Here is a 26,465-nt window from a genome sequence, read left to right as displayed (position 1 = left end):
AACTGTCACTTTCAGAATTATATTGTAACGACATCCTGATGCATGATTATTTGTGTTTATGCGTGAATGTGACAAAACATATACCATGTTGACAAACGCTCTCTAAACGTACATTTAGTATGCACGCCCTCTTGGCCTCGCAATTACAAATTCACCCTTAAGGTCATGTTTCCATGGCAACAGTTCCCCCCTTCAGTGTGACAACTTCCCCTCCCTCCCACAAGAGTCTAAAAAGCGAGTGAAGTGACTCTGGACCAGCGGTTATGGGCAGGCTATAAGTAAAACTCTCAGTTTCTTGGCTCTTGACGTGTGGCCGTGACACATGCCTGACGTGAGACATGTTGCACATTGGCAGCTTGTGTTAAATAGGCTGTAAAAAGTGTTGCTGGTGGCCGAACTGTATTTTTGTGACTGCGAGTGTGAGTTTGTGTGTTTGAGTCATTCCTTCTGCCTTGGGCTCTAAAGTCTTTATCTGTCCTACTTTTCACTCTTGTTCACTCGCAGGTTAAAGTGTGTGTTTGTGCGCTACCAGAGAGCTTACCGAGCAAACGAATACGTTTTTGCAATCAAAAATCCAATTTGCTTTTTTGTGTATCTCACCAGCGTCTGCACAACATAAAACATTCATATACCTACACAAACATGAAGAGGGAGCTGTGATCTTCATTAAAACATACATCTCAGGAGTGATCACTTTACCCTGGGTTCACCCGACACCCTTTAGGATGTGATCTGGTGTTAAATGGTTGGATGCTCCTCATTAAATTTGGCTCTTTGGGAAGTATAAACAACAATGCATTACATGCTTGTGACTAACATGAGCCGGTTTGGTTCAGTCCCACCCGTGACTCTCTCTTTATTTCTTTCTCTCTCTATAGATGTTTATCATTGACTAAACACAGGCCAGACACACAATGCCTGCTAAAAATACTCTTGACAGCTGTTAGAGTGGAGCCGAGCACAGCCAATGCTGCATCCACCAGTGACTGAGTGATTTTAGCCGGGAAATCAGTCAGTGTTCAGCCCCTCTTTTAGCAGCCTATCAGAGCAAGTAGCTGCGCTTTTTATCCAAACACATGCACATGTGTGCCTAGATGAAACCAGAAGGAAAAAAATTATATTTTCACAACACTGCAGTTTTATTATTTGGGAGTGAAAGCCAAATATGACCAAATGCAATAATGTACACGCTTCATGTATGAAAATGTACTATAGTAAGCAGTTCAACAGCGATATCTGTAATTAAATTATAGTAAACTTAATAATAATAATAATAATAATAATAATAATAATAATAATAAAAATAAGTGATGGCCTAGTGACACCCATGGTGTGAAATATACATTTCCACAAACATATACGAATATACAAAACAAAAATATAGAAAAAAATAAAAAATAAAAATAATTAAATACTATATCTTTACATTTAACTGATTTTTAAATAATATACTACTTACAATTTGAAAAATACAAATATACAAATAATACTATTTAGAAATAAATATTTTATTCATTTTTAAATTTAAATGTACATAAAAAAGTCGGAACACCATAGACTCCAAAAATGCACAAAAATGTAACTTTACACAAAGTTAAAATCAAATTTTTTTTAGCATTTTTGGAGGCTGCTGTGCCAATTATTTTTATTTTTTCTCTCTGTCAAGCATTCAGTTTAGTTTTGTTTATTTATTTTTTTACTTATTATTATTTTATTTTATTTTTTGCGTTGATGTGCATGCTTTGGTTCTGACTTTGCATTATTAAATAATATACATTTTGTGTGAAATTACAATGTTTCCACAAAATATATGAATATATAAAAACAAAAACATAAACATAATACTGCTTAGAAATCAACAGTTTTTGTTCAAATATTTTTTATTAAATTAAATTTAGTACATCAAGTTGAATGCAAATGAGAAAAGTTGCCTTGTTAATTAACTGAATTCATTTCAGTTAGCATTTATTTAATTAGGTAGTTATATATAAAACATTTTATAGTAAATTAATAAAATTAGTAAATTAGTAAAAAAACAAAAAAAACACCTCACGTCCAACACGTTGGCAAAGCGCTGTCTCATGTAACAGCATTTTGCGGTTTAATTTGGAGCGTTTGAGAAACGTTGCAGTAATGCTGGCTATAGGTTAGCATTCAACACCCGATACTGCTCTGTGATACAGAGGATCACGTGACACTCGTGGTTGAATCTGATATGTTTCTGCTGTCTGAGCTCAGGTTAAAGATGCTGGTTACAGAAACTAGATAATATCTACATTCACACAAAAAAAAGAACATGGATTTATATAATTTTCTCACACACAAAAGGGTCAAAAAGTCCACTATATTTTGTTTAGTATCAATTATATATATATATATATTTCTAATAGGGCCGGGACTCGATTAAAAAAATTAATCTAATTAATTAGAGGCTTTGTAATTAATTAATCAAAATTAATCGCATTTTAATCGCATATAAATATTTGACCTGAGAACAGTGAGAAGTATTTTTTTTTCACATGGATTTATAGTATACCATTGAATAATGACTGAATACATAAGCTTAAGCAACAAAATATTTTTTTTTTTTTGTTCAACCAAGTCTAGCAGACCAGTGCAATTTTTGCCATGAAGTGTATCAATAGCATATTTAGAAATAGTACATTTCAGAAATCCAGGAAGCTTATAGGTGCTGGAACCTTCTGTAAAGTGTTTTTTTAAGTAAAACACAATACTGTCAATTACATTCAGAACATTAGAAACACTGACTATTAGAAAACATCTCTCTGTTGCTTCAGAGGCCATAACATACTAAGTCCAACTCTCAATAACCTTGGCCAAAACAATAAAGATTTCAACATAAACTGTTGCACCAACAAAATAATACATAGTTCAACATAAAGTGTAAAGTCCACGCTAGCTGCTATATGTTTTGCGCTGAGGTGATACTTGAGGCTCGATGTGCTGCTGCGGTGATATGCGAACGCTAGTTGGTGCTTCAGTATAATCGGTCCGCCGAAACTCATCCAGTGAGAAACGTTCCGCGGTGCAAAAATAAGTTATTAAAAATGCGGGATTTTTTTTCTGTAATTAATTAATCTTAGTTAACGCGTTTTTTTTGTGTAATTAATTAATCTCAATTAACGCGTTAAAGTCCCGGCCCTAATTTCTAAATGTCTACTGTAAATTCTGTCTTTGTTTTTATTCCATTCTTAGTTATTTCAGTACATCTATTTGAATGTCAATTAGAAATGGCGCCTTGTTAAATAACTTAATTTATTTCAGTTAGCATTTATTTAAATAGGTAGTTATATATACATATATATGTATATACATGTATGATACATTAATACAATTAGTAAATTAGTATAAGTATACATATGATGAACTAGAGCTGAAATAAAAATAAATGAAAGCTATATATCTAAATATATATATAAAAAAACAACAAATATACTTACCTAACGAAGACACACTAAAATTGGCAAAAGTTTTTAAAGCTTTTTTAAATAAGTTTTTATATTTTATTTCAGTGAACACTTACGTTATTTCAAGTAACAAAAAATGGTTTAAGGTTTAAGTTTTAGTTCTATATAAAACCTTGTGGTGTGCAACACATGTAATTTTCTTTGACAAAGGAACTATGGGCCGTAGGAGAACATCTCAACTCTGCTCCTTTCCAAAAATCATCTTTCTTGCTCTCTTTCTTTGTCTCTGTCTCATAAACCCTTATTAGAGAGAGTGCGTAGGCATTGGCTTTCTCTAGATAAATACAAATGGGTGTCTGCTGTCTGAATGAAAGAATGTGCATTGTTCCCCCTTTATCACAGAGCGTCTCTCTCTCTCTCTCTCTCTCTCTCTCTCTCTCTCTCTCTCTCGTGATGGAAGGTGGGGATTAACAGGAAAATGCTGTTGCCAGGGTAACTGGCACCGGAGGGAGTGGTCTCCACATTGTTAAAGTGGACCTGGGAGAAAGTTTAGTAGCAGCATGTGTGCGAGCACATTTAAACGGCTGTGGCTCTTCTAAATCCCACGGCTGTCTCGGGTAAGATAAAGTCTGATGGGAGAGTTTGTGTTTGCATCTTTCCTGCCACGCTGCAGCCGGCGCAGAGCTCTGATTAAAGGCTCTGTTTGACTGGTTAGGGGAGGCTGGGGATGCTCGACTACAGGGTTCATCTGCGCTTTTTAATTGGATGCAGCCATAACAGTTGGGTGTTTGTCCTCTTGACCCTCACTGCACACACATTGAGACATTAAAATGTCAAAAGTTGTCAATGTGAAAACAACTTGCCAAACAAACAAATAAACTAATGTAATTAAGACTTGACTCAAAAGTGCATATTATATAAAGTTTAAACGTTTGTGTGTGATTTATAGACAAAATCGTTTTTTTATTATTATTTAAAATTAATTGCTTTATTAATTTAAGATTATTTCAAATTAATTTCAAATTATTAAATTATTAAAAATGGGTTTTATGAAACAAAAATTAATTAATTAAAAAAACATTATATACAGTGTTGTTTTGTTTTAAAACAAACTAAAAATAATTTATTCATTTATAAATATATATTAAACTAAACATTTTATTTAAAAGATGAACGAACGAACAAATTAATTAATTAATGAAAATTAGAAATGATGCCTTGGTAACATATATAAACAATACCAAATATAACATTGATTATTATATTACATAATATTCATTTATTGTGTTGTTTTCCTCTTAAAACTAAAGCCATTTTAGCTATTAATATTAATGATTGTTCCACCACAAATATTCAGAAAATATGGAAAGGTACCAGAGTCTCCCTTTTATTATGTCTTTCTCTGAGCAAGTGTAAATGAGATATAAAATAAAAATGTATAATAAAAATTAAAAGAAAAAGATTAAAATTAAAAGAAAAAAAGAAAACTAAAAAAAAAAAAATATACCACAAATAATACTAAAATTCCACCACAGAAATTCAATAAAGAATGAAAGTGTTGAAACCAACCCCAGTCTCCCTTTCCTAATCTTGCTCCTTCTTTCCTAATCTAGCGCAAATGAAGTGTCTTTTCGGTGGCTCCTTTTGTGGTGAGTTATGCTCAGCAGATCGGACTGTAATTGCCCGGTGAAGAGTGAAGTTTGGGAGATGCATCATCCAGCGCTTGGCCTGAATATATGAATGCTGAGAGCATCACCATAAACAATAGGGCTATTATGATGATGATGATAGATCATGCACAGAGAAGCGCCGTCTGCTAAATAAACCGTGCTTGTAATGCTTTAGCATACACACACACACACACACACATGCAAAACACACTCAACTGTTGACAAGTGTGTCTTCTCGATATCTAATGCAACCTGGGGTTTTAGAAAAGAAGGAATCCATAAATCTGGTGAACAGAATGATCCAAACTAGACATCTTCTCCCTTAATTTTTTTCATGCTTTTACCTTAAATATTATGTAACATTAAGCTGTTTTTGCACTGATGCCAAACCTACTGTTCATCTATTATGAATAAATCTCATCTTTTGATTTGCATCCAAGTCCTACATAAAGAGAAACTCTAATTGGATCAAAGTACCTTACATTTTTAACCATTTAATTTACTGCATTATTCAATATACTGTATAAACCATTGTTTCTTGTTTGTTTGTTTTTTAAACTTCCTGCTAAAACCACTCACAAAGTTACAGAAAATAAGTCACATTGTTTCATTGGCTCTTGACAAGTCTAAAGTTTCACTTTTATACAGTATCCTCACATTCACCAGAGTGATTGATGTGATGGAAAAAGCACATCATGAAGTGGAGAGTCAGTACTGTTGAAAATCTCATAATAAAACGACTGCAGTAGATTCAGATCAGCCGCGTCTCGCTCGCCTTTAGAAACACTGAGAAGATGGAGCTCAAGGATCAACATAAGTAATGTGAGTTTGCTGGAAAAGCTCTGTGCAGCATTGATTTGAACACTTTTGCGAGGCCAGGTCCTGCACAGACCTGGAAAATCACTATTTTCAGAGGCACTTGTAGAAAGAGGAGTGCTGTAAAATATCATAAAGGAAATGCAGATGGAAAGTGAGAGAATGAACACTAGCGCCCACAGAGAGATTCACAACCTTCAGTTTAGAGATGGTCAAAGATGGGGGTCTGACTGGGAGGGGGAAAAAGTTTATTGAGGTTCACTTTACTTTTCCATGTTTTTTTTTTTTTTAAATGCCAAATGCATAAACATTTTATATATATATATATATATATATATATATATATATATATATATATATATATATATATATATATATATATACATATGTGTGTGTGTGTGTGTGTGTGTGTGTGTGTTTAAAAGTTGCATAATGTTAAGAGGGCATTTTATTTTGCGTATGGTAAGTGCATAAAAAAGCATTTTCATTAAAAAAAGTTTTTCCTTTATTATTCTAAATTAAAAAAGTGTACCTTTTTGCAAATTAATTTTTTTTTTATTTAAATGCAAATATTTTCTTTCTTTTTATGCTAAATGCATAATGTTAATAAGGCATAAAAATGTCAAATTCATAAAAAGTAAATACATTTTAAAAAAATATATAAAATGTCAACATTTCTGCTAAATGCATAAACTTGTAAAAGGGGAAATGTGGAAAAAAGAATGCAGTTGTTCTCTACCTAAATAGACCTAATAATAATTATACAATATAATATTACAATATTGCCAGGGCGAAGAGACATTAATGTTGTCAATTAAAGATTAAGGGGGCACATTAAATGAATGAATTAATTAAATCCTTTAAAATAATTACTGCAATACTATGTTACAATAATCACTATTTATTTTGAAATGACAGCAATTTATGAGCATCCTAAATGATCATTTTTACATTAAGGTGATCTATCCCTTTAAGTTTGAAGAATGCTACACTCCAGTTGTATTGTGTGGCCTTGGGGTGTAGAGATATGGCAGTGAAACAGAGAGAGACAGAGAGAAAGAGAGAGAAAGGGATAGAGAGAGTGAGTTAGAGAGGGGATGGAGTGAATGTAATACAGAAGAAGTTAAGCGGTAATGACTGAGGTCTGAAAAGCGATCAGACCCCGTCCAGAAAGCCCCCCAGGGATGCTAACATCTCCTGGCATGCTTCCAGAATCCCCCACCCCAACCCGTTTACACGCTTATCTGTCAGAGTCTTGGTCTGTCCAGACTGAAAGAATGAGAAATGTCATATCCCAGTGGTCCACTCATCCGAGCCCCTCTCCACCTCGCTCTTCAGATGCATGCAGAAAAAAAAAGAGATGCAAGCTAAAGGTTACACACTCCTTCAGAGTTGCACCCTCTCCTCTCTTGAGCAACTCAACTGTCTGCTCACTTTTGAAAGCTCATCTCGAGTGTGCATGTCGCGGCGGCCATTTGCTGCATTCAAATGAGAGGCGTTTTGGGCCAATATTCAATCCCGCTCAGCTGTATTCCATTCACGTTTGAGCGCGTTCTCGCCTTCAGCTGCTTACCTGCGATGCGCGCCACGAATAAATGGACCTGTACGACGGTTTCTTCATGCTCAAATTTGACACGCCACGCTTTCCAGAACAACCGAAGCCAATTTTCCCTGCTGTTAGTGACTAATAGAGCTTGTAAATAGAGCTTTCCACATTTTCATTTTGTTTTGACTGTTCAAAAATACCATTTCAGCTCAAAACATTGATGTATCTGTGAGACATTCCAGAAAAATATAAAAATTTAAACTAATACATAAAAATGTAAAACAATAATGTGTAAAAAAAATTGTTAAATGTAATTTTTTTGTGCATAAAGCAATGCAAATTGTAAAAAATAAAGTAAATATATAAAATAAATGCAGAAATGCAGAAAAAAATTATTTGCTAAATGCACAAAACATCAAGTGCAAATTTTACTTTTGTCAAATGCATAATGTAAAGAGTTTAATATTTAAGTATATATATTATAGTACTTTTACATTTTTAAGCTGAATGCATATGTAGTGTGATATTCCAAATTTAAAAAAATTATTTACATAAAAATATAAGGCAAAAGTAGATAAATATTTGAATATATATTGTAATATGTATATATTGTAATTAAATAAAAATTTGGCATTTGTAATCTTTTTTTTTTTTTTTGCATAAAATGATGCATAATGTAAAAAGTAAATATATAAATGCATTACATTTTGTACATTTTACTTTCATATACAGATACTGTAAAAAGTTAAACATGTAAGTGCAAATAGTGCAAAAAAATGTCAATATACAGTACATTTCTGATAAAGTCATAAACAAGTCATAAACCATATTAATTACATTTTGTATGGTTACATTTTAATATATATAAAAAAAAAAAATATATATATATATATATATATATATATATATATATATATATATATATATATATATATATATATATATATATATATATATATATACACACACATGCAAAAAAAAAATATTTTATGCTAAATCAAAAAAAAGAGTAAAAATAATAATGTGTAAAAATGTGTAAAAATAATAATAATGTCAAAAGCATAATATGTAAAAAAATACAATAAAAATTGTGCAAAAAGGTGAAACAATAGTAAATTTCTATTTTTTGCTAAAGCTATAACACATTATAAAACATAATATGTATAAAAATACTTTTTCTACATTTTTATCCCAAAAATAAATGTACGTCTGTTTCAACGTGCTCGAATTTGACACACCATGATTTCGAGATCAACCAAAGCCAATTTCCCTGCCGTTAGTGAATAATGGAGCTATCCACACTTCATATTGTTTTGACTGTCCAAAAACGCAACATTTCAGCAAAAAACACTGAAGTATCTGGAGCAGCATTCCAGATAAAGATTAATACCCATGACGCATCTGTCGTTTATCTGCATGTGTACATTTCAGAAGACGTCGTGTCTGGTTCCGGAGAGAAACGAGGGCTATGAGTCTTTAATCTAATTTCAGTGAGATTCATTAATCTGGCTGTCTTAAGGACCTGCGTCAGAAGAAAAGCGCTGAGTCGTGCCAAATGGTGCCCACCGATGTATTCATCACTTCCTGTGCCACATTACCCCAGTCATCAAACGCCGGGCTGGCCCATTTCCTCTCCTCTCCTGCTGTCCTTAAGAACTCATTACTCAAATCTTTGCATACAGCAATGGGCTGTTTACTTGTCGTCAGCACTTCGACGTGGAGCGGCGTGTGTGTGCGAGTGTGTGTGTGTATTGAGCGGGTCTATATCTGCAACTACAGATCAAGAGTAGTGTCATCATCTACCTGTCTCAAAACACCCTTCTCTCTCTTTCTCTCTTCTCTCCTCATTTCCATCTCAGTCATATGATTTACAGAGATGGCTGGCTGTATTAGATATTTCACTTCCCTATTTTCATCTCATAAAACTCCAAACAGTGGAACAACAGGGACATACATGCACGTACATGCTCATAAAAACCAGTCGCACCGCAGGCATAACTCATTAGGATTATTAATATAAAGAAATTGTACTGTGTAGAGCCAATGTCTTAAAACAAGAACAATTCTTCCATTGGCTAGATGGTTCTTAGGGGAATAAAAAAAACTAAATTAAATTTGATGCTACATTATGTTTTTGTTTTTTGTTTTTTGGGGTGTGGGGGGGTATCATCTATTTAAAAAAAGGGAAGATAAAGCCTTCCTAGTCAGTCTCTGCCTCTCTATCAGTCCTTTCTGCTCCTTTTCCCTTCCATTCATTTCAGGTGATATTTGCCTTGGCCCTCTCTGTCATGTAACAGTAACGACTTGAAATTATACTCGAATGAAGATTTAGCTCTCTCAGAGAACCGTAAATCCAGTCTAAGCTTTCCGGGAGGAACGGCGAGTGAAGAGTGACGGTGTTGAAATATCCGTTCGCGTTCTCCGCTCATTCTTTTCATGCCTCATCTCCAGCAAAGGATAAGAAGGGTGCATGACATTTAAATAAGTCATCCGGTGCTGATTACTGCGACCGCTCTAAATCCATTATAAAACCATTACATCAACCTCTCCCGACGACACACACTCATGCCCATGCCTATGACTTACAATCGTCATACTGTTTTCTAGTTAGACTAAGACGAATTTAAACTTTTCACTTTATTTCAGGCCCCTGAAGTTGATCTTCTGCAGAAACTGCAAATAAAAAGAGATCTGACACCTCTATAATAACAATTATCAATAAAACCTGATTCATAGCCATCAATCGTAAGAATGAAATCTAGATATTTTACACTTTTAGTAATATATAAGCATTACATTTTATAAAAGTAATGCATAAGCAAAATAATTAGATACAAATGCATTTTAAGAGTGTAGGGTTGTGATTAATGTCATTTGCAATGCTTCAAGGGATATAATGGCAACTGGAGAGTTTTATTTGCCACATATTTTTTATCGGTGGATAGTTCTTCACTGAAATTTGGCTATTCTGAACACAGTTCTGTAAAAAATGAAGTTGAAATATTGCTGACAGATGGCTTCAACAGAAGCATATACAACCGATTTAGAACCACAGTAGCTTTTTCTTGAAAGGTTTCCACAGCACCATTAAATTGTGTTTCTCTATGGGCAAAATAAATGGGATTTTTACTTCCGGAACCCAACAGTTGGGCTCTATTTGAAATAGATCCAGCATATTTAAATAAACAGGAATCAAAATTGTCCTCAAAGCCACAACGCCAATGTTTGACAGCCAATTCTGGGAAAAGCCAATTCTTCTCATTAAAATTACAGCTATGGTTTTCATCTGTAGGTTCACACAGAAACTTGACTCTGCTTGTCATTCAAAGCACATTTCATTTTTTCTGCTGATTTCTAGGGACTGCAGCTCTTAGATTCCTCCTGTTTCTTGCGGTCGCTTTCATGTCCCCCTGCGTTCCAGTCTGCTGGTTTTTGATCTAAAAGCTGGAGTGCGTTTATATGTGTGAGGGGTGCGCAGAAATCCTCTGAAAACGTATTTATCTTTGTGTAATGGTACTTCATTGATATTCACAGCCGGTTGTGGATCAATGATCCCTGGTAGACTTGCTTTTTTTATTTCTTGTATCTAAAAGGCGTATCGAGGATTCAGCTAAATTGTTTTGAGCCTGTTTTGGCTGAGTCGTCACAAAGGCGCTGTGTGAGCTAAGATACTGAAGTACAGATATCTACACACACACATCAGTATTCACACTATGGCACAAACCCTGAGCCAATAACGGCAGCTATGATTTCTCCCCCAGCCAATAGGAAGCTACAACCATCCACTACCAGCCAATCAGAACAGACCAGGTAAAAGAGCCCCAACCAGTAGCCAGTGCAAGGAGATAAAGAGAGGTGTAACATGGGCTCTTTTGGGCCCGTTGAGGACTAGTCATACCGCTGCATTCTGAATCATTTGTAGAGGTTTGATTGTGCTTGATGGAAGTCCAGCCAGAAGAGCATCCCAGTAGTCCAGCCTATGACAAGGGAAGTTTTGCAGCATGCTCTGTTAGAAAGGGCCTGATCTTTCTGATGTTGCACAATGCAAACCTGCAAGATTGAGCAGTCTTTGCAATGTGGTCTTTGAATGTCAGCTGGTCATCAAAAATTACACCAAGATTTCTGACCAAAGTTGATGGGCTGACTGTAGAAGAACCTAGCTGGATGGTGAAATAATGCTGTAGAGATGGAGGGGCAGGGAAGACAAGAAGCTCAGTCTTTGCCAGGTTGAGCTGTAGGTGATGTTTTTTTCATCTGTCACCAGGCAGCCTGAGATAACTGGTTTAAAGTCTAGAATGTTATTTTATATTGCTGAATCATTCTTTTTCCATAGGTTACATTGATAAGCCAGTAGGTGCCTTTTTTATTGAGTTGTTGAATCATCCATTCAACAGATTTGTTCAAAAATTTCGATTCATTTGTGAATGAAACAAGTTTTTTGAGTCATTGAACCATTCACTCCACCAATTTGCTTGAAAATTCTGATTAGATCACAAATTAAACAAGTGCATTTATGAGTGAATTACTGAATCATCAATTCAAATGATTTATTTAAAAAATCATTAGAGAATAAAACAAGTAACAATTTTCTTTGAGTGAGTCATTGAACCATTCAGTCCACCAATTTGTTTGAAAACACAAATTAAACAAGTGCCTTTATAAGTGAATTACTAAATCATCACTTAAAATGATTTGCTCAAAAACTTTGGAGACAGTTCTGCTGTGGCTTTATTTGGAAGAGTTTTCAATAACTGAGCAAAAACAAAGTAACTGGTAATGTTTTGTGTAAAATGTAATCTAAAAGTAACTCAGTAGTAACTTAATGAATTGTTGTACAAAAGCAGTGTCACACAGTCAAGATCAGGCTGATTTGGAAACACTCTTGCTCATTGGATATTGCATATTTATATCAATTTCTAATTTATTATTATTATTATTATTATTATTATTATTATTATTTAAATCAAATCTAATAATAATAATATTAATATTAAAGAGTATTATTATTATTAAATAAATACACACTCTTATTTTTAAAAAATGTACTAAAACCTTAAGGATTATACTCTTTAAATGAAAAACAAACAAATATATACAGTTATAATTGTTGCTTTGTCCCAGGGAGCCCAACATCTTTAATGGGTTAAGCACTGTTAATGAGAACACAATGATAAAATATAGATTGTTAGGTCAAATATGAAATAGACAGATATGACTGCTTTTCCCCAATGGTTGGATGAGCTCCCAGTAAGAGCATCAAAGACAAGTACTGTTCCCTCAGATCACGCCATTGACTCTCTCTCTCTCTCTCTATTGAACTATTACTATTTAGTTCCCTACACTGTGAGTGCTGAAAGCAGCAAGAGAGCATAATGCATTAGCCAGCAAATAAAAAACAGATTCAATTCAAGCGATGCGCGCACACATTGCTTCCTAATCCAGCATGTCGTTTATTATCAAGACTGATGCATCTGGGAATGAAGTATAAAAACCAAAACAGAGATTTTCACGGTGATAGCATCAAACTTTCTAATTACACAGTGGAGTATGCTGATGTTTACTACATAGACGCACATGCACTGTTTAATTACAGCACTCTAGTGAATGGCACTCGAAAAGTTTGCTGATTTATTCTTGTGCATGTGTGTGTGTGATAATTAGCTTACAGGAGCAATCGTCCTGGCGGGAGACACTATCAAGGCCAGACAGACGAAGAGTTTGCTGAATGTCAGACGGTGACGAGAATGGCAGCGATGTTTAAAACATGAGGCCGTGACGGCAGTCCACACTTCCCATGTACGCTCGCCATCTCGGATTAAAGAGCACGACCTGTCTTCACATATTTAGAAAGAGTTGCCCAATTGAAATGCATCCTATAATTCAAAGTTTCAATGCAGTTTGACCACCTTTGCCACCAGTCCAACCACGCACTCTCTCTTTTTGACTGGCAGTTCATTTCTGCACATTTCCTGTAAGTGCAGGTGTGTATATTTGGCATGTAAGCGGAGTGATTACGGCGTGTCGGGGGAACGACAGAAGCAGAGAGAGGACAGTCGATGGTTAATAGATTCTGTGTTTCCAATGATGTGTCACAGTGATATGTAACACTCTTAACACCACCCTCCTCCCTATCTCTCCATCGCTCTCTTATTACAGTCATTCTGTCCACATTGACATCACCTGTCCATCTTCACCGGCTTACCTACACTGAAGGACGACACTACAGTACAAGACACCCGAAACAGTTGATGGGAGCGTCACATTCAATGACCTAGATATCCACGGCTGCTACAAACATCTACTCACTCACTAATTTCTCAATATACACAAAAACGGGATTACATTTTAGCTTGATTTTTAGGCGACAGTGTCCAACAGATTGTACCGGTGCTAAATAAATAACACAGCCTGCTAGATTGGACTTAAATAAGCAATTCCAAAAAGCAATCTGAAGCCTTCGCACTTTTACAATAATTTAAATAACACCTGACGTATCAAATGCTTCACTAACTGAATTTCTAGAGACACACTTTGGTTGAATAATTCACATCTTTCATTGGCTGTTCCGATGCATCATTCTAAGGCAGCATGTGATTTATCAGAAAGGTCAATCTCAAATCGGGAGGAACTATGTATCAAATAATTGCACTTTCTTTAAGCAGAACATATCTTAAAATGATACTTTCTTTGGCATTAATCTATACTACAAAAAGGATGAAGGGTGTGTTTAAAGTACAGGACACTGAGCTGTAATGTAATGAGACTTGTTAGTTTACCAATAGAGCTTACGTTTCTCTGAACCCAGTCACCTGAGAAGTATTCCTGTGTGCGCTTTCCTATTTATAAGATTATCTACAGGGAAAGATATAAAATGTTCTTCTTTGAGTATGTTTTTTTATGGTTATTCAATAGGAATGATGCAGGTTCAATACAAGTAAATAATTGCAGTTTATTAGTTAAGTATCGCCACTGAAAACAAACCCTAATTTTGTAAAAACCAACAAAATCACTTTGCATTAATGTACTTACAGTGGACGTCTATGGGGCTGCACAGGTAAAAAGCTATAATACACACTATTTTAAGAGTACAAAAACAAGATTTAAACATGACACTTTATTCCTGTCAAGATCATGTAAAACCAGCCAACCTGGCAACCTTTCCATGACATATGCAATGACAAGCTAAAAGAACAATTTAGAAACTTTAAAGCTCAAATAACACACTTGTAATGAAAGAATAAATATACAAATATCTAAACTGTAGGAATTCCTGATTAGACTTGCCTGGCATTAATGTAAACGCAGTTTTTATAGATTCTAACATGGCAGATTCTCAAATTGGACCCAGAACATTGCTTCAAGGCAGACAAGAAAGTCTAAATTGGGAAATGTTTGGGATTTATGCATTAGCACTGCTGACTTTTCAATCTGAGAGTGCTCCAATTTGAGCTGAAATATTGATTGTGCCTTAAAGCAAAGAAAATGAACAACAGAAGATAAATGGGGAAAATAAGGCGACGGTAAGGAAAAGGGAGACAGGTGTGTCATAAGCTGTGTAATGGCCTATTCAAGTGTTTGTATCCCAACCATAAAATCAGTGTGTTCCCTAGTGTTCTGCCTGACTTGAAGCAGTTACATGGCATCCTCCCACCGATTCACTCCATTTGAGTCCAAATCGCAAAGACCAACAAACGGCCTCCCTGCCGGCCTGCTTCAGATTCACACTGACAGGAAAAATCAAATGCAAGTGATCTGTTCAGAATGGACTCTACGGCATCTGCATAGTGGAAGAATATAACTGCCTGATGACAAAACACAATAAACGAAAAACACAAACTCCAAACTGGCAAGCAACTCTCAGCCTGATCCAGCTGTACATTCAAGAAAAGATCAAGTCAGCATTCATAGGTCAATTAAGACAATGCATGTTTTTAAATGGCACAAGTTAATAATAGGCTGCAAGTTTGCATGAAAGATTAACATTTAAAACCTAAACATTTAAGGCAAGTATCTCTATGACTGAATCTCAAACTCAACATTAAATTAATAGCTCTTACTGCACTTTTTTGTACTGGAGAGGTTTTGACACAAAAATCACTTGTAAAAATATATGTCTTAAAAGCATCAGCAAGAATGAGTTAAAAACATTTACATTGAATGTCAAGGCAAGTCACCATTATTTATATAGCACTTTTTAAAAAGCAGCTTTACAGTACTAAAAAGGGAAATTCCATCACAGGAATAAATTCATTTTTAAAGCATATTTAAATGGAAAATATTTATTTTCAGTTGTAATAATAATCACAGTAATACTTTTTCATACTGTATTTTCGATCAAATAAATGCAGCCTTGGTAGCCGTAACAGATTCCTTTCAAACACACACACACACATATATCTAAATTATTCCAAACTTTTGACACACTGTATTATACCTCTATCAACTGGAAAATATAAGAATGCATTGTAAAAATATATATATATATATATATATATATATATATATATATATATATATATATATATATATATATATATATATATATATAATGTATTTTACTGTAGGAACAGTGAAAATATTGATAAAAAATTACTTGAATTATTATTGTGCAACCTTCTTCAACATCCCTGCACAACATTTTTAGTATTAGACAGCACCTCTAACATCTAATAATTTACAATATATCATCTCATCCTACAAAGTTATTAAATTTGTTGGATTGCATGAGAAGATTTTATGAAAATGGGTCACAATAAACAGTGTAAAGGGAATGAACTCCGAAACACACACACAGGTGTGGATACTGCAGGCTCATTGATTTTCAGTTTGTCTTTCTTGTGTCTTTCTGCATGCTACGAGCATGTTGCGAGCTGTTAAAGTCTGCGTTCAGATCAATGTTAGCAGATCATCTCTCCTGTACCTAGTGAGGCTTAATCAATGCACACTGACAAAAAGCCAACTCCAGACTGATGGCCATATCTCCTTCTGTCTTTAAACACCATTCAGAGGCTCTGTAATGAAGACACGTCCATCTACCACAGGAGATCTCCATATGAAAGGCCACATTTGTATTCACTTCCCTACTTCACTCTGTTTCTGCTATTTATGAGCCTCTTGTATGGTATTAGCAAGCTTTAGCAAAACACTCCAGCTCCCTTTTGAATCAGTTCATTATTATCTTCATCTAAAACACAGACAACTCATTGTCCTTCAATACAGAGGTTCGAATCATCACATTCATCCAAGACTTACCAGGGTGTCTTTGTGAATTCTTTTATTATTTTATTTAAAAGAGTTACTCAGATATTTGGTGTAGAAATACAAGAGAATGCGTGTGGGTGAGATCGAATCGAGAAAAAGCAAACACTACGCAGATGAATGCATTAATTCAATTAGTCCAGCGCAGACCAGAGCTTTGCACAGGAAACACAATGGGCAAAAATAATTGGAAATAGCAAGAGTCCACAATCTTAATTGCACACAAGTCAAATCAGTCATGACCTGAAAAAGATAACAGACGGAATGAGCGTGGAATTAGAGGAGATGAGCTGTGGAAAAGGGAAGAATTTCTGTGTTTGTACTTCTGATTGACAGATTAATAAAATGATGTTGATCTAGCAAATGTGGGGAATCAAGGCTGTGTGTATTCTGCTAAAGTGTGTATATTGCCTAGGACAGAACAGTGACCTGAAAGTGAGCTTTTGATCAAAAGTTGTTATTTTATATAGCCAGATGTATTCTTTATCCAATTTGTGCTTTGATTAAGCAAAAGCAAGAGATTAAGCAGAGTGAGTACTATTTTAAACTTAAATTGTGGTCCCAAAGGTTTACAGTGTAAAATATGAACAATCTCAAACAAGGTTAAAAGCCTAACCCTAACCCTAACTTTGTTTCTGAAAGAACAGATCATTTTTAACCCTTTATGGGTTGCAAAGAGCCTTAATCAGGAGTTCAAAATACAAAGTAGGGTAAAGCATCTTAGCAAAAAAATTAAATAAATAAATACAAAAAACCCTTGGAGTCAGGAATGGACAATAAAAGTTATAGTGATCACTAATCCCCTTTATCTTTGATGTGAATTTGTCTAAATGTAGACCTTATTCAAGCATTTCAATCAACAGATTAATCATCATGTGGAAAAAGACGATGCTTTTCAAGATTTAAATTTCACTCACTCTCACAATTTCCGTAGTTTCTAGCAGCCACTGAACAATGGTGTGTTTTGATTTTCACTGTGTTGATGTGTGCCAAGATTTGTGTGCATGAGAGATTTAAAGTGCTTAAAACTCCCAATGCCAGCATCATTACAGCTACCACTGTTTTTTTTTCCTAGACAGGCCAAGTAATTAAAAAACCCAAATGAAAAAACACATACTTAATTGGAAAAGGAGGAGGAAGAAAGCCCTCTGTCCGTTTCATTCAACTGATTAAAGGCAGCCGTCTGAGAACTGCATGCTCCACTTTCAACACATTTTTTATGGTGTTTGAACCATCACAGAGAAGGCAAATTGATCCAGAATAAAGACAGAGAGAGGAAGTGACTAAAAAAGTGTAATAAAAGAAGGGGTGAGGAAGAAAAAGGATTGGTAGGAAAAAAGCAATACATAGGATGAGAGTTAGGAAGAGAGACGCTAGTCCAATTAGCCTCTCAGTGTGGAGTAATAGCGCGAGTATGAAATGGATGGATGAATAGAGTTAGCGCCTCTACAGCAACACCACAGGGGTTATTCCACATGACAAAGAGCCTTTAATTACTTCATTCTAGGCTCTTTATTTCCCTGTGGCAGTGCCACTGTGTAAATCTTTCAAATACAGCTTTTCTCTCATGCTCCTATTTGGGCTATGAAACATGTCATGTACATCTGTGGAAAAAGAATCTTGCTCAAAACACTCTTCTTTTTTTCTTCTCTACACCCATTAAGTGAAATACTTATTACCTTGGTGGAATGTGGCAATCATAAACCAGACCAGACCTATGTGTAAAACTGTGGGCCCACAAAATAGAGGAGGTTTTTCTGTGGCACAAATGCACAATCTCAGACAGCAAGTCCTGCCTAAAGGGATAAAAGGTAACGTGGTAACACTTTAGAATAAGGTTCCATTAGTTAATGTTAGTTAACTACTTTCGTTAACATGATCTAAGCAAGAACAATCCTTCTACAGCATTTATAAGTCTTAGTTCATGTTAATTTCAACATTTACTAATGCATTTTTTAAATCAAAATTTGTGCTTGTTAACATTAGTTAATGCACTGTGAATTACCATGAACTAACAATGAATAACTGTATTTTCATTAACTAATATTAACGAAGATGAATAAATACAATAATAAATGTATTATTCATTGTTTGTTCATGTTAATTAATACATTAACTAACATTAACTAATGGAACCTTATTCTAAAGTGTTACCGGTAACGTTAACCCTAAAATAGAACTTATTTTCTTCAAAAACCCATATGACATTTGAGAAATGTCTTCAAATTGTCCATACAGTGCAGCGTCAGGGGGTTCAGTGGGGTTGTTCAAAGTCATGGGGTTTTACAGATTTGTGTAAATGATGACAGAATTTTATGGTGAACAGTCCCTTTAATCAGCCCAGCATAGGGGCAGTTGTGTCTTATGTGGACACACTTGAGTGGCCCGGGATCATCAATAATAAACCTGCATCAGTGCATTTCTCCGGGACAGTGCTCTTGCTTTGCAATGCCTGGTAAAGGTGCTCTAATGAGGGTAACCCCACACCGCAATGCTCTTTCAGACACAATAATGAGTCCCTTTCACATGTTGTACCAAGCCCTGACCTTACTACAACCCTGTTGGCACAAAACAACGTTTTGCCCTGATTGCACTGTTAAAAAAACACACTAAAGCCTCTTCGGGCATGCACTATGGACTTCTGATCTTTTCTCTTAGAAGAAATTAAGCCTATTGCTTAACCCATGGTGACCACAATGAATATCGAAGATTAATCCAGCAAATCCCTGTCCTGTGTGGCATATCCCAGGCAGGGGATACGTAGCAAGTGGGCGTTGAAACCTCTGGCCTTAACTGACCCTGATGCAGGGTGACTTCTGAGAGTTTAATAGACTGTCTATTTAACTCCATCAATCTCTTTACAACCTCTCGGTAGGACTCTTTATGTGCCTTCATAACCCGCAGGAGAAGGTGAAGCAGTGTGAAAGGATGAAAAAGGATTGGAGAATGAACTGAGAGAAGTGCATTTCAGTGAAAAGAATGATGGGTATAGTAGAGGATCATGGGGGCATTTCATTTACAAGACATTCTCATTGTACCCAAGAGCTTTAAAGCTGATGTATTTACCCCCTTTACCTTTTTCTCTCTCCCTCCTGCTCATATCTGCATGTCTTCAGCTCTGACAGCTGCTCACTTAATAGATCCCATTTGACAGTGCATAAGCCAATTAAAATGCTGCTGATTTAATTGAGCTGGGCAAAATCCTACAATGAGTCCATTAAAGAGGAGAATCGTGTTGTGAACCAAAGTCACATCCCATCCCTTGCCTCCTACCTCTACGCTCCACACATTCCCATTTGGGAAGAGCAGGACTCTGTGAGGGCTGAACGTTGATGCCAGATTACAAGCAAATGGGAGTGAATGGATGGATTTGTTCAGGGTTTTATAGGGCCGGATTCCAGCAGTGTTTACTTGCAGCGACAATTAAACACTCATGAACCAGACAAATCAAAGTATTTAGGGACACTAAAAACTTTCAGGCAGGTGTATCAGAGCTAAACTCTGCAGGGAAGTGGTCCTCCAGAACTGAACAACCCTGGTCTAAAGATATGGCATGGTCAGTACTGTACTTTAGTTAAAATTCTTGGGGAAACATTGTGACATATTGTGGAATAAATCGCTCTGGAACTTCTGAGGCATGTTTAAAAGAACATCCAATTTTGTTTTCAGCATCATGATATTATGCCAATTGGGAGATAACCGGCATATCTTACACCACCAGGCAGAAAAGATATATGTATCCTTTAAGCAGAGCAAGAGATAAAAGAAGCCACTTCATCCGGATCAAAAAGAGACAGAGATGAGCAGCACTCCCTGGTGCATATACCCATAACTATTAGGGCTAAAACTGGTTGAAGCATTCAGGTATCTTACACAGTTCTGCATGATAGAGGATATCTTTACGGATAATTACAATTCTCTATCATTCTCATGCAGACAGATTGAAGGCGCCTGAGGTTTAAGTATAATCCAGCAACCATAACTTTCTCTCACTTTAATGCTAGCTTTTATCTCCGCAAAACCTTGCTGATAGGCAAAATGTTCTCAAACTTCAATTGCTCTTTGGTGTTGGAACATCACAAGGGCTTCACTACTAGTAATCCAAACCAAAAACCAGGTTCAAGTAATCTAAAACAGCCACCTTGTGTAAATTCCTCCCATTGCTCTCTGAGCCACAGATCCATTCCTGTCATTCAGTCTGGGAAATGAGGCATTAAAAAGTGATGCATACATTTAGAGAGCCAGACTCTTGTTCAATCAGAGCAGGCAAAGTCGTTTAGCGATGCCTGGACTAGCCACTCACTCAAGTGTGTTTAAGGAGAAAGAGGAAAGGAATGAGATTTCAGACATGACAAGGGGGTAATGGATGAACTTGACAAGTAAAGGACAATGAGATCTCAAACCTAACAGGCGAGGTTCCCCCTAACCCAACTGTCTCTTAAAGTTAAACTGTGTGACATCCACAATGTGAAACTTTTTTTAGATCAAAATGTAGCCAACCAAACATGAAATGGTCTCAAGACACAGCCCGATTTCACATCCCAAGTTTTGGCTTTTGCTTATCACAGGGTGAACTTGACTTTACCAGGTCAGATCACTGCTGTAGCGACTGCCCCCCACATGCTCCTCTTGATGGGCTCACTGAGGCAATGCAATAAAATCTGAAATGAAGAACAGCATGCCTGCCTGCAGAGAGAGGAGATGAGTATATGGGCTGCATCACTGAAGCCCTGCAGCTGTGGGTCTGTTTGGAAGACATAGCTCATAACCAGCTGGCTCCGACAAGTCATCATCTCTCCCTAACATACAGACACACACACAGCACTCCCAACATCAAGCCGGTGTTGAGCGTTTGCCCGTAATTTAATTTTCTCATTGATGTCATCCGATTTGACAGGCAAGAATCGGCAGGACACAAATTGCACACAATAAGATGTGATGATATGCTCTCAAACAAAACTCTCTTTCTCTCACTCACACAGCAAAAAAATAAAATTTCCTCTTTCGCTCCTGCTGTCTCCAAACCTCATATTTTCTTTATAGGACAATGCAAACCTGACAAGAAAGCAGAAGGGGAATGGGGATGATTGGAACTGTGTGAGCCAAAACTCTTTATATATCACAAGAACATGCACTGCGTTGTGCCACAGCTCTGACAACCTAATTTTCTTATTAAAGGTTCATGGCATCTTCATGACATTTCTTGTGTCAAAGACAACATTAGGCACATTCAGTAGGTTAAAGACCATATTCAGACTTGAAGTCACATATAAAAAGAATCAGGCAGATGGTGTGAGCCACACATTGTTGAACTACAGCATAAAAAAAAAACTATTTGAAACTCAAAACTCCAAAACCAAATGTCTCCCAAACACATTTACTACTGAAATGTGCTTCATATCAGCCAGGCGCAGGCGTCAGATTGACACTCACAGAGCAAGTTATGACACACTCAGAGTAATGCACTTCAAAGGCGTGCCGATCAAAGAGCGGGATGTGTACTGGAGCATGGGGCTTGATTAATCCCCTTGAGTGTGACGCAGGACCATTTCGTCCCGCCAGCAATGCAGAGTGCGGCCATGGGGTGACTGCAACATGAGGCAGGCAGATTCAGAACCATGGAGAGTGCCCGCTCTGTGCAGGTGGGAGGTTTGGAGAAGACATGCTGAGGTGTCGAGTGATGGGATTAATGAATGAATAACACATCAATAGGGAATGCATTATTGTAATCGCCTTCAGTTCTTAACGTCACATGAATCAGCCTTGTCTCTCTGTGTGTTCACTGACTGTGTGAAAATTACAACATTGTGCCAAAGGTGCTTTGAGATAGGAAGGAATAGTCTGTGCTCAGTCTGACTCTGGTGAGGTGCAAATTACACAAGCACACTTCTGTGATTAAAATTCAGAGGTATAAGAAAGAAATAGCTCTGAAATCATAATCCTCAAATTCTCAGATAAAAATTTAAAAGCATTGTTACTGACAGTCATACAGTCAGCCAAATTATGTATGAAATACACAGGCAATGCTTTAAACATTATACTCAGTATAGCCAAGTGAAACACATTTTGTTGAAAATTTCTTTAATTATTATAAATATTTTATTAATAAAATAAACTATAATATATATTTTTATATTATAACATTTTCAAAAACAGCAACACAGAATATATAAAATATACGTTCCAAGTTTTGTTTCGTTTTTTGTTTTGTTTTTATTATTATAAAAATATTTTTTATTTGAGTTTTTATTACATACAAGGATGTGAGTGCATTTGAACCAAATATTGCAGAAAAATAAAGTTTCAATATTAAATAGCTTTGATAGGTTTTGTCTTTTCAAGCAATGAGACAGTCATGGATAGCCAGACAGAGAAAGGGAGAGAAATGTGAGAGAGGAGAGAGAGGGGGAGTCTATTTCTTTGATTTATATCACTTTTATTGATCTCCCCCTGCCCTTGATGTATTCCATCTCCGCAAGCTCTCAACTTTTCAGGACGCGTTGGAGTAAAAGGGCTGCTTTGAAGCAGTCCTGACAGCAGATCATACGCGCAAGCTCATTCAGTAAGTTTGCGCAGCACAACAACATGGACTCACCCCAGCGTTGTCATGGTGACGATGGTGTACCAGAACGCCGCCGGAATGCTGGTGAACTTGCTGGCGGAGGAGCCCTTCTCTGCGTAGAACATGACGGTGGCGAAGATGATGATGGCCATGGTGAGAGAGAAGAGCAGGAAGCCCAGCTCTGACGCGCAGCTCTTGAGCGTGTACCCCAGTATGCGCAGTCCCGCGGAGTGCCGCGAAAATTTGAAAATCCGAAAGACCCTGAAGACCCTAAGGGTAACGAAGGCCCCGCTCACGTCCTCGTTGTCCGTCATGACCAGGCCGATGTAGTAAGGCATGATGGCCACCACGTCAATGATGCTCATGACGCTTTTGACGAACTTGTACCTGCTGGGCGCGGCGATCAGACGCAGCAGGTACTCGACGGTGAAGATCATGACGCAGGCCGTATCCAAACAGAAGAATGCGAGGGCGTAGCGCTCTCCGCACGAGACCTCCTTCGCCCGGTTTGGCCCGCTGCCGCACGGGACCGTCTCCACCACGTTGGCCATAACGGAGACGGCGATGAAAAAGCCCGTGACGTAATAAAACACCAGCGCCATGGTGCTGGTGTGCGGGTTCTCAAACGCGCGCCACATGGTCTCGCGGAACGACATTTCCGGGAGCACCATATCTTTGCTGTTTTCGTTCTCCTCATCGTCTTGAATCCTCTCCGCGTTTTCCCTCCTGCGATCTTTGTACTCCTCATAACAGCAGTCCCCTATTATCTCAGGAATGATGCCGAAGAAGGCCAGCTCCTCGTCATAGGCGGAGATGCACTCGTGGCGAGGGTAGTGCAGCTTCCCGGTTCTGTAGAAGTTGAGAATGTGCCTAAAAATGTCCGGGTCGCGGTCGAAAAAGTACTCGTTGGTCTCCTCGTGGAAAAAGAAATCGCGCTCTGTGCTTCCCAGTAAGGTGTCGGGGTACCTCTCCAAAGTATTCCGCCAAGTTTGAAACCTAGTGCCGCTAACGTTCAAGATGATCAAACCGTCCTGACCTCGCCTCTTCTCCCGTGGAGGCGGCGGCATCGGGGCGCTCGCCACGGGCATCCATCCTATGGCCGCGGCGCGCGCGAACGGTAGCCACGCGGCGACTCCGGCTGCCATGCTGACCCAATGTGCGCGACCCGGTGCGACTGAAGCAGGTTTTGCGCTCACAAATCCGCCGCGCGCAGATAGAACATCTGGAGAGACACAAAGCGCAATCACTGGATGTTCGAACTTCAATGAATGCTTCAATCAATGCTCACGTGCAGAAGAACACTGCACAGTGAGTCATGTTATTTATCAAGATCAAAGCATTCGAATGGCAAGGAGGAATTACAGTGACCGTAGAAATTGTGGTGTAGGCTATGTAATATGCATGCGTAAAAAAAAGGCTTTTCGGTCAAACACAAATGGCTAAAGATGCAGCGCATCTATTTTTTTACAGTGCAATATATTGCTTAAGTGCAAGAGAAACAACTTACCTCCTCATAAATGGATTTTGATGCAAAAAAAATGTAGGTTTTTACACAAAGATCATCAGTAATAGTCCAATTTGAATAGCTCTTCCGCCGTTACGCACAAATAGGTATCCGAAACGCGCACTCGGAGGTTTTCTGGAGCAAATGCAACAAGTTTAGAAGTCAAGTAGATGATTCACGTTGTCAAATGGCATCGTTTTTATAGTCCACGACTTCTGTGTTTGACACTGACCCTCCTGAAGAAACCTGCCACAGTGGTCGTGTCATACGAAGACAAGACCACCCTGGCGAGAGCGCGTTCGATGCTTCAAAAGCAGAAAATGGCACTTTCCTATCTGCTTCTTTTAACTGTAATCCAATTGACCCTAGATCTGTTTCGCAAGGTCTGAATGCGACCCAAGCAAAAAGTGAACTTGCAACAAATGATTCGCTGGAAGTTGCTTCATCCGCTACCGACGAAGAACTGTGAGTCTGCGGTGGAGCCCAAGTTGTTTCTGCTCACGGCGCATTGGAGGCGTGTCACGTGCTACAGGCATCGGTTAACACATATGAATGTAACACAGCCTGTGTGAATGGTGCATAATGTATCTTAGGAAGTGTTACGGTAAAGTGTTTATTTTCGGTATATTGTCCTGTTGTAGCTAAATTAAATGAACGTCCTATATTGCGCACTGTGAAAAGTTATGCAGTGGCATTATGTGAATTATTATTAATCAAAGTTTGGCTGGAATTCAGTGAAGTGCTGAACGCTGAGCTGAGAGACTAAGAGAAAAGCTTTGCTGGTATTTTCACGTCTCAGGTTATCGATTCACACATTCAGCACTGATAGATGTGCAGGGGTGGAAGCCGCTAGATGGAGACAGTTTTCAGAGGTGAAGAGAGATCAGACCTGTAAGAACGAACGCATTCGAGTCATGTGAAGGTCTCTTGCTATGACAAGCACAATAAGCAAACTCCAAATGCGATTATTTCTGCTGAAACTCTCTATAGATGGGTCAATGACAAATAAGGATGGCTGAAAAGGAGAAATGCTGCACTTGGCAATTCTTTATGTCAGTTACACACACACACACACACACACACACACACACAGCATTGTCAATTCTGTCAGGAATTGTTTCGCCTGTAATAAATATAACGGCATGTGGTTAATCAACACCAACATCGATTTGACATGCAAATGTTTCCAAATATACATACTTAAAACAGATGTAATCGCTCAGATAAGAAATAATAATCAAAAAGATTGAATTAATTTTACTTGTTGATATAAACTTCAAATTTCTGAACTCCAGGACTATATATTTTTTAAGATAATATCCAGCCGACGCGGCTTCTGACAAAAGCGACAAAATCGCCAAAAAATGATTTAAACGAGTGAACCAAAACATCTGTGGCAGCTCAGAGCGCCATGCGTGTTTGTGTGCGCGTCTCCGTGATGAATTTCCTGGCGCAGGGCCTCCCTCTTCTCTATTGCCTTCCAAATTAGTCACATAGACGTATCACAGATTCAATTTTAGTAGAGAGTTTTGATCTCAATTTTGTTTTTCTCTTCAGCACCACGGACAGCGACCAGCCACAGTTGCACTGTTGATAATTGGCAACGCGATTCAGGTGCATATAGCCAATTTCCATTACGTTTGACATGTGTTTTTCTCTCTCGTCCCCTTTATTACTTTAC

The 26,465-nt window shown here is 37.3% G+C and overlaps 1 protein-coding gene across 2 annotated transcripts in view; it reads right to left on the bottom strand.

The window, feature by feature from the left end:
• LOC113058079 (potassium voltage-gated channel subfamily D member 2-like) overlaps positions 1–25,301 on the bottom strand; it is a 111,136-nt gene extending 85,835 nt beyond the window's left edge. Inside the window, exons 1-2 of one of the 2 annotated variants that reach the window (XM_026225768.1) lie at positions 24,788–25,301; positions 23,314–24,502 (exon numbers count right to left, since the gene is read on the bottom strand). In XM_026225768.1, coding sequence (XP_026081553.1) covers positions 23,314–24,425 — 1,112 coding nt within the window. In that variant the 5' untranslated portion in view covers positions 24,426–24,502; positions 24,788–25,301. The remainder of the gene's footprint in view (positions 1–23,313; positions 24,503–24,787) is intronic. The other variant, XM_026225776.1, reaches the window with a different exon arrangement.
• Positions 25,302–26,465: the final 1,164 nt, after the last annotated feature.

Source organism: Carassius auratus, chromosome 4 (genome assembly GCF_003368295.1).
Source record: "Carassius auratus strain Wakin chromosome 4, ASM336829v1, whole genome shotgun sequence".
Taxonomy (NCBI): domain Eukaryota; kingdom Metazoa; phylum Chordata; class Actinopteri; order Cypriniformes; family Cyprinidae; genus Carassius; species Carassius auratus.
The sequence above is the reverse complement of the archived record's forward strand: the minus strand, read 5'-3'. Positions and strand labels throughout refer to the sequence as shown.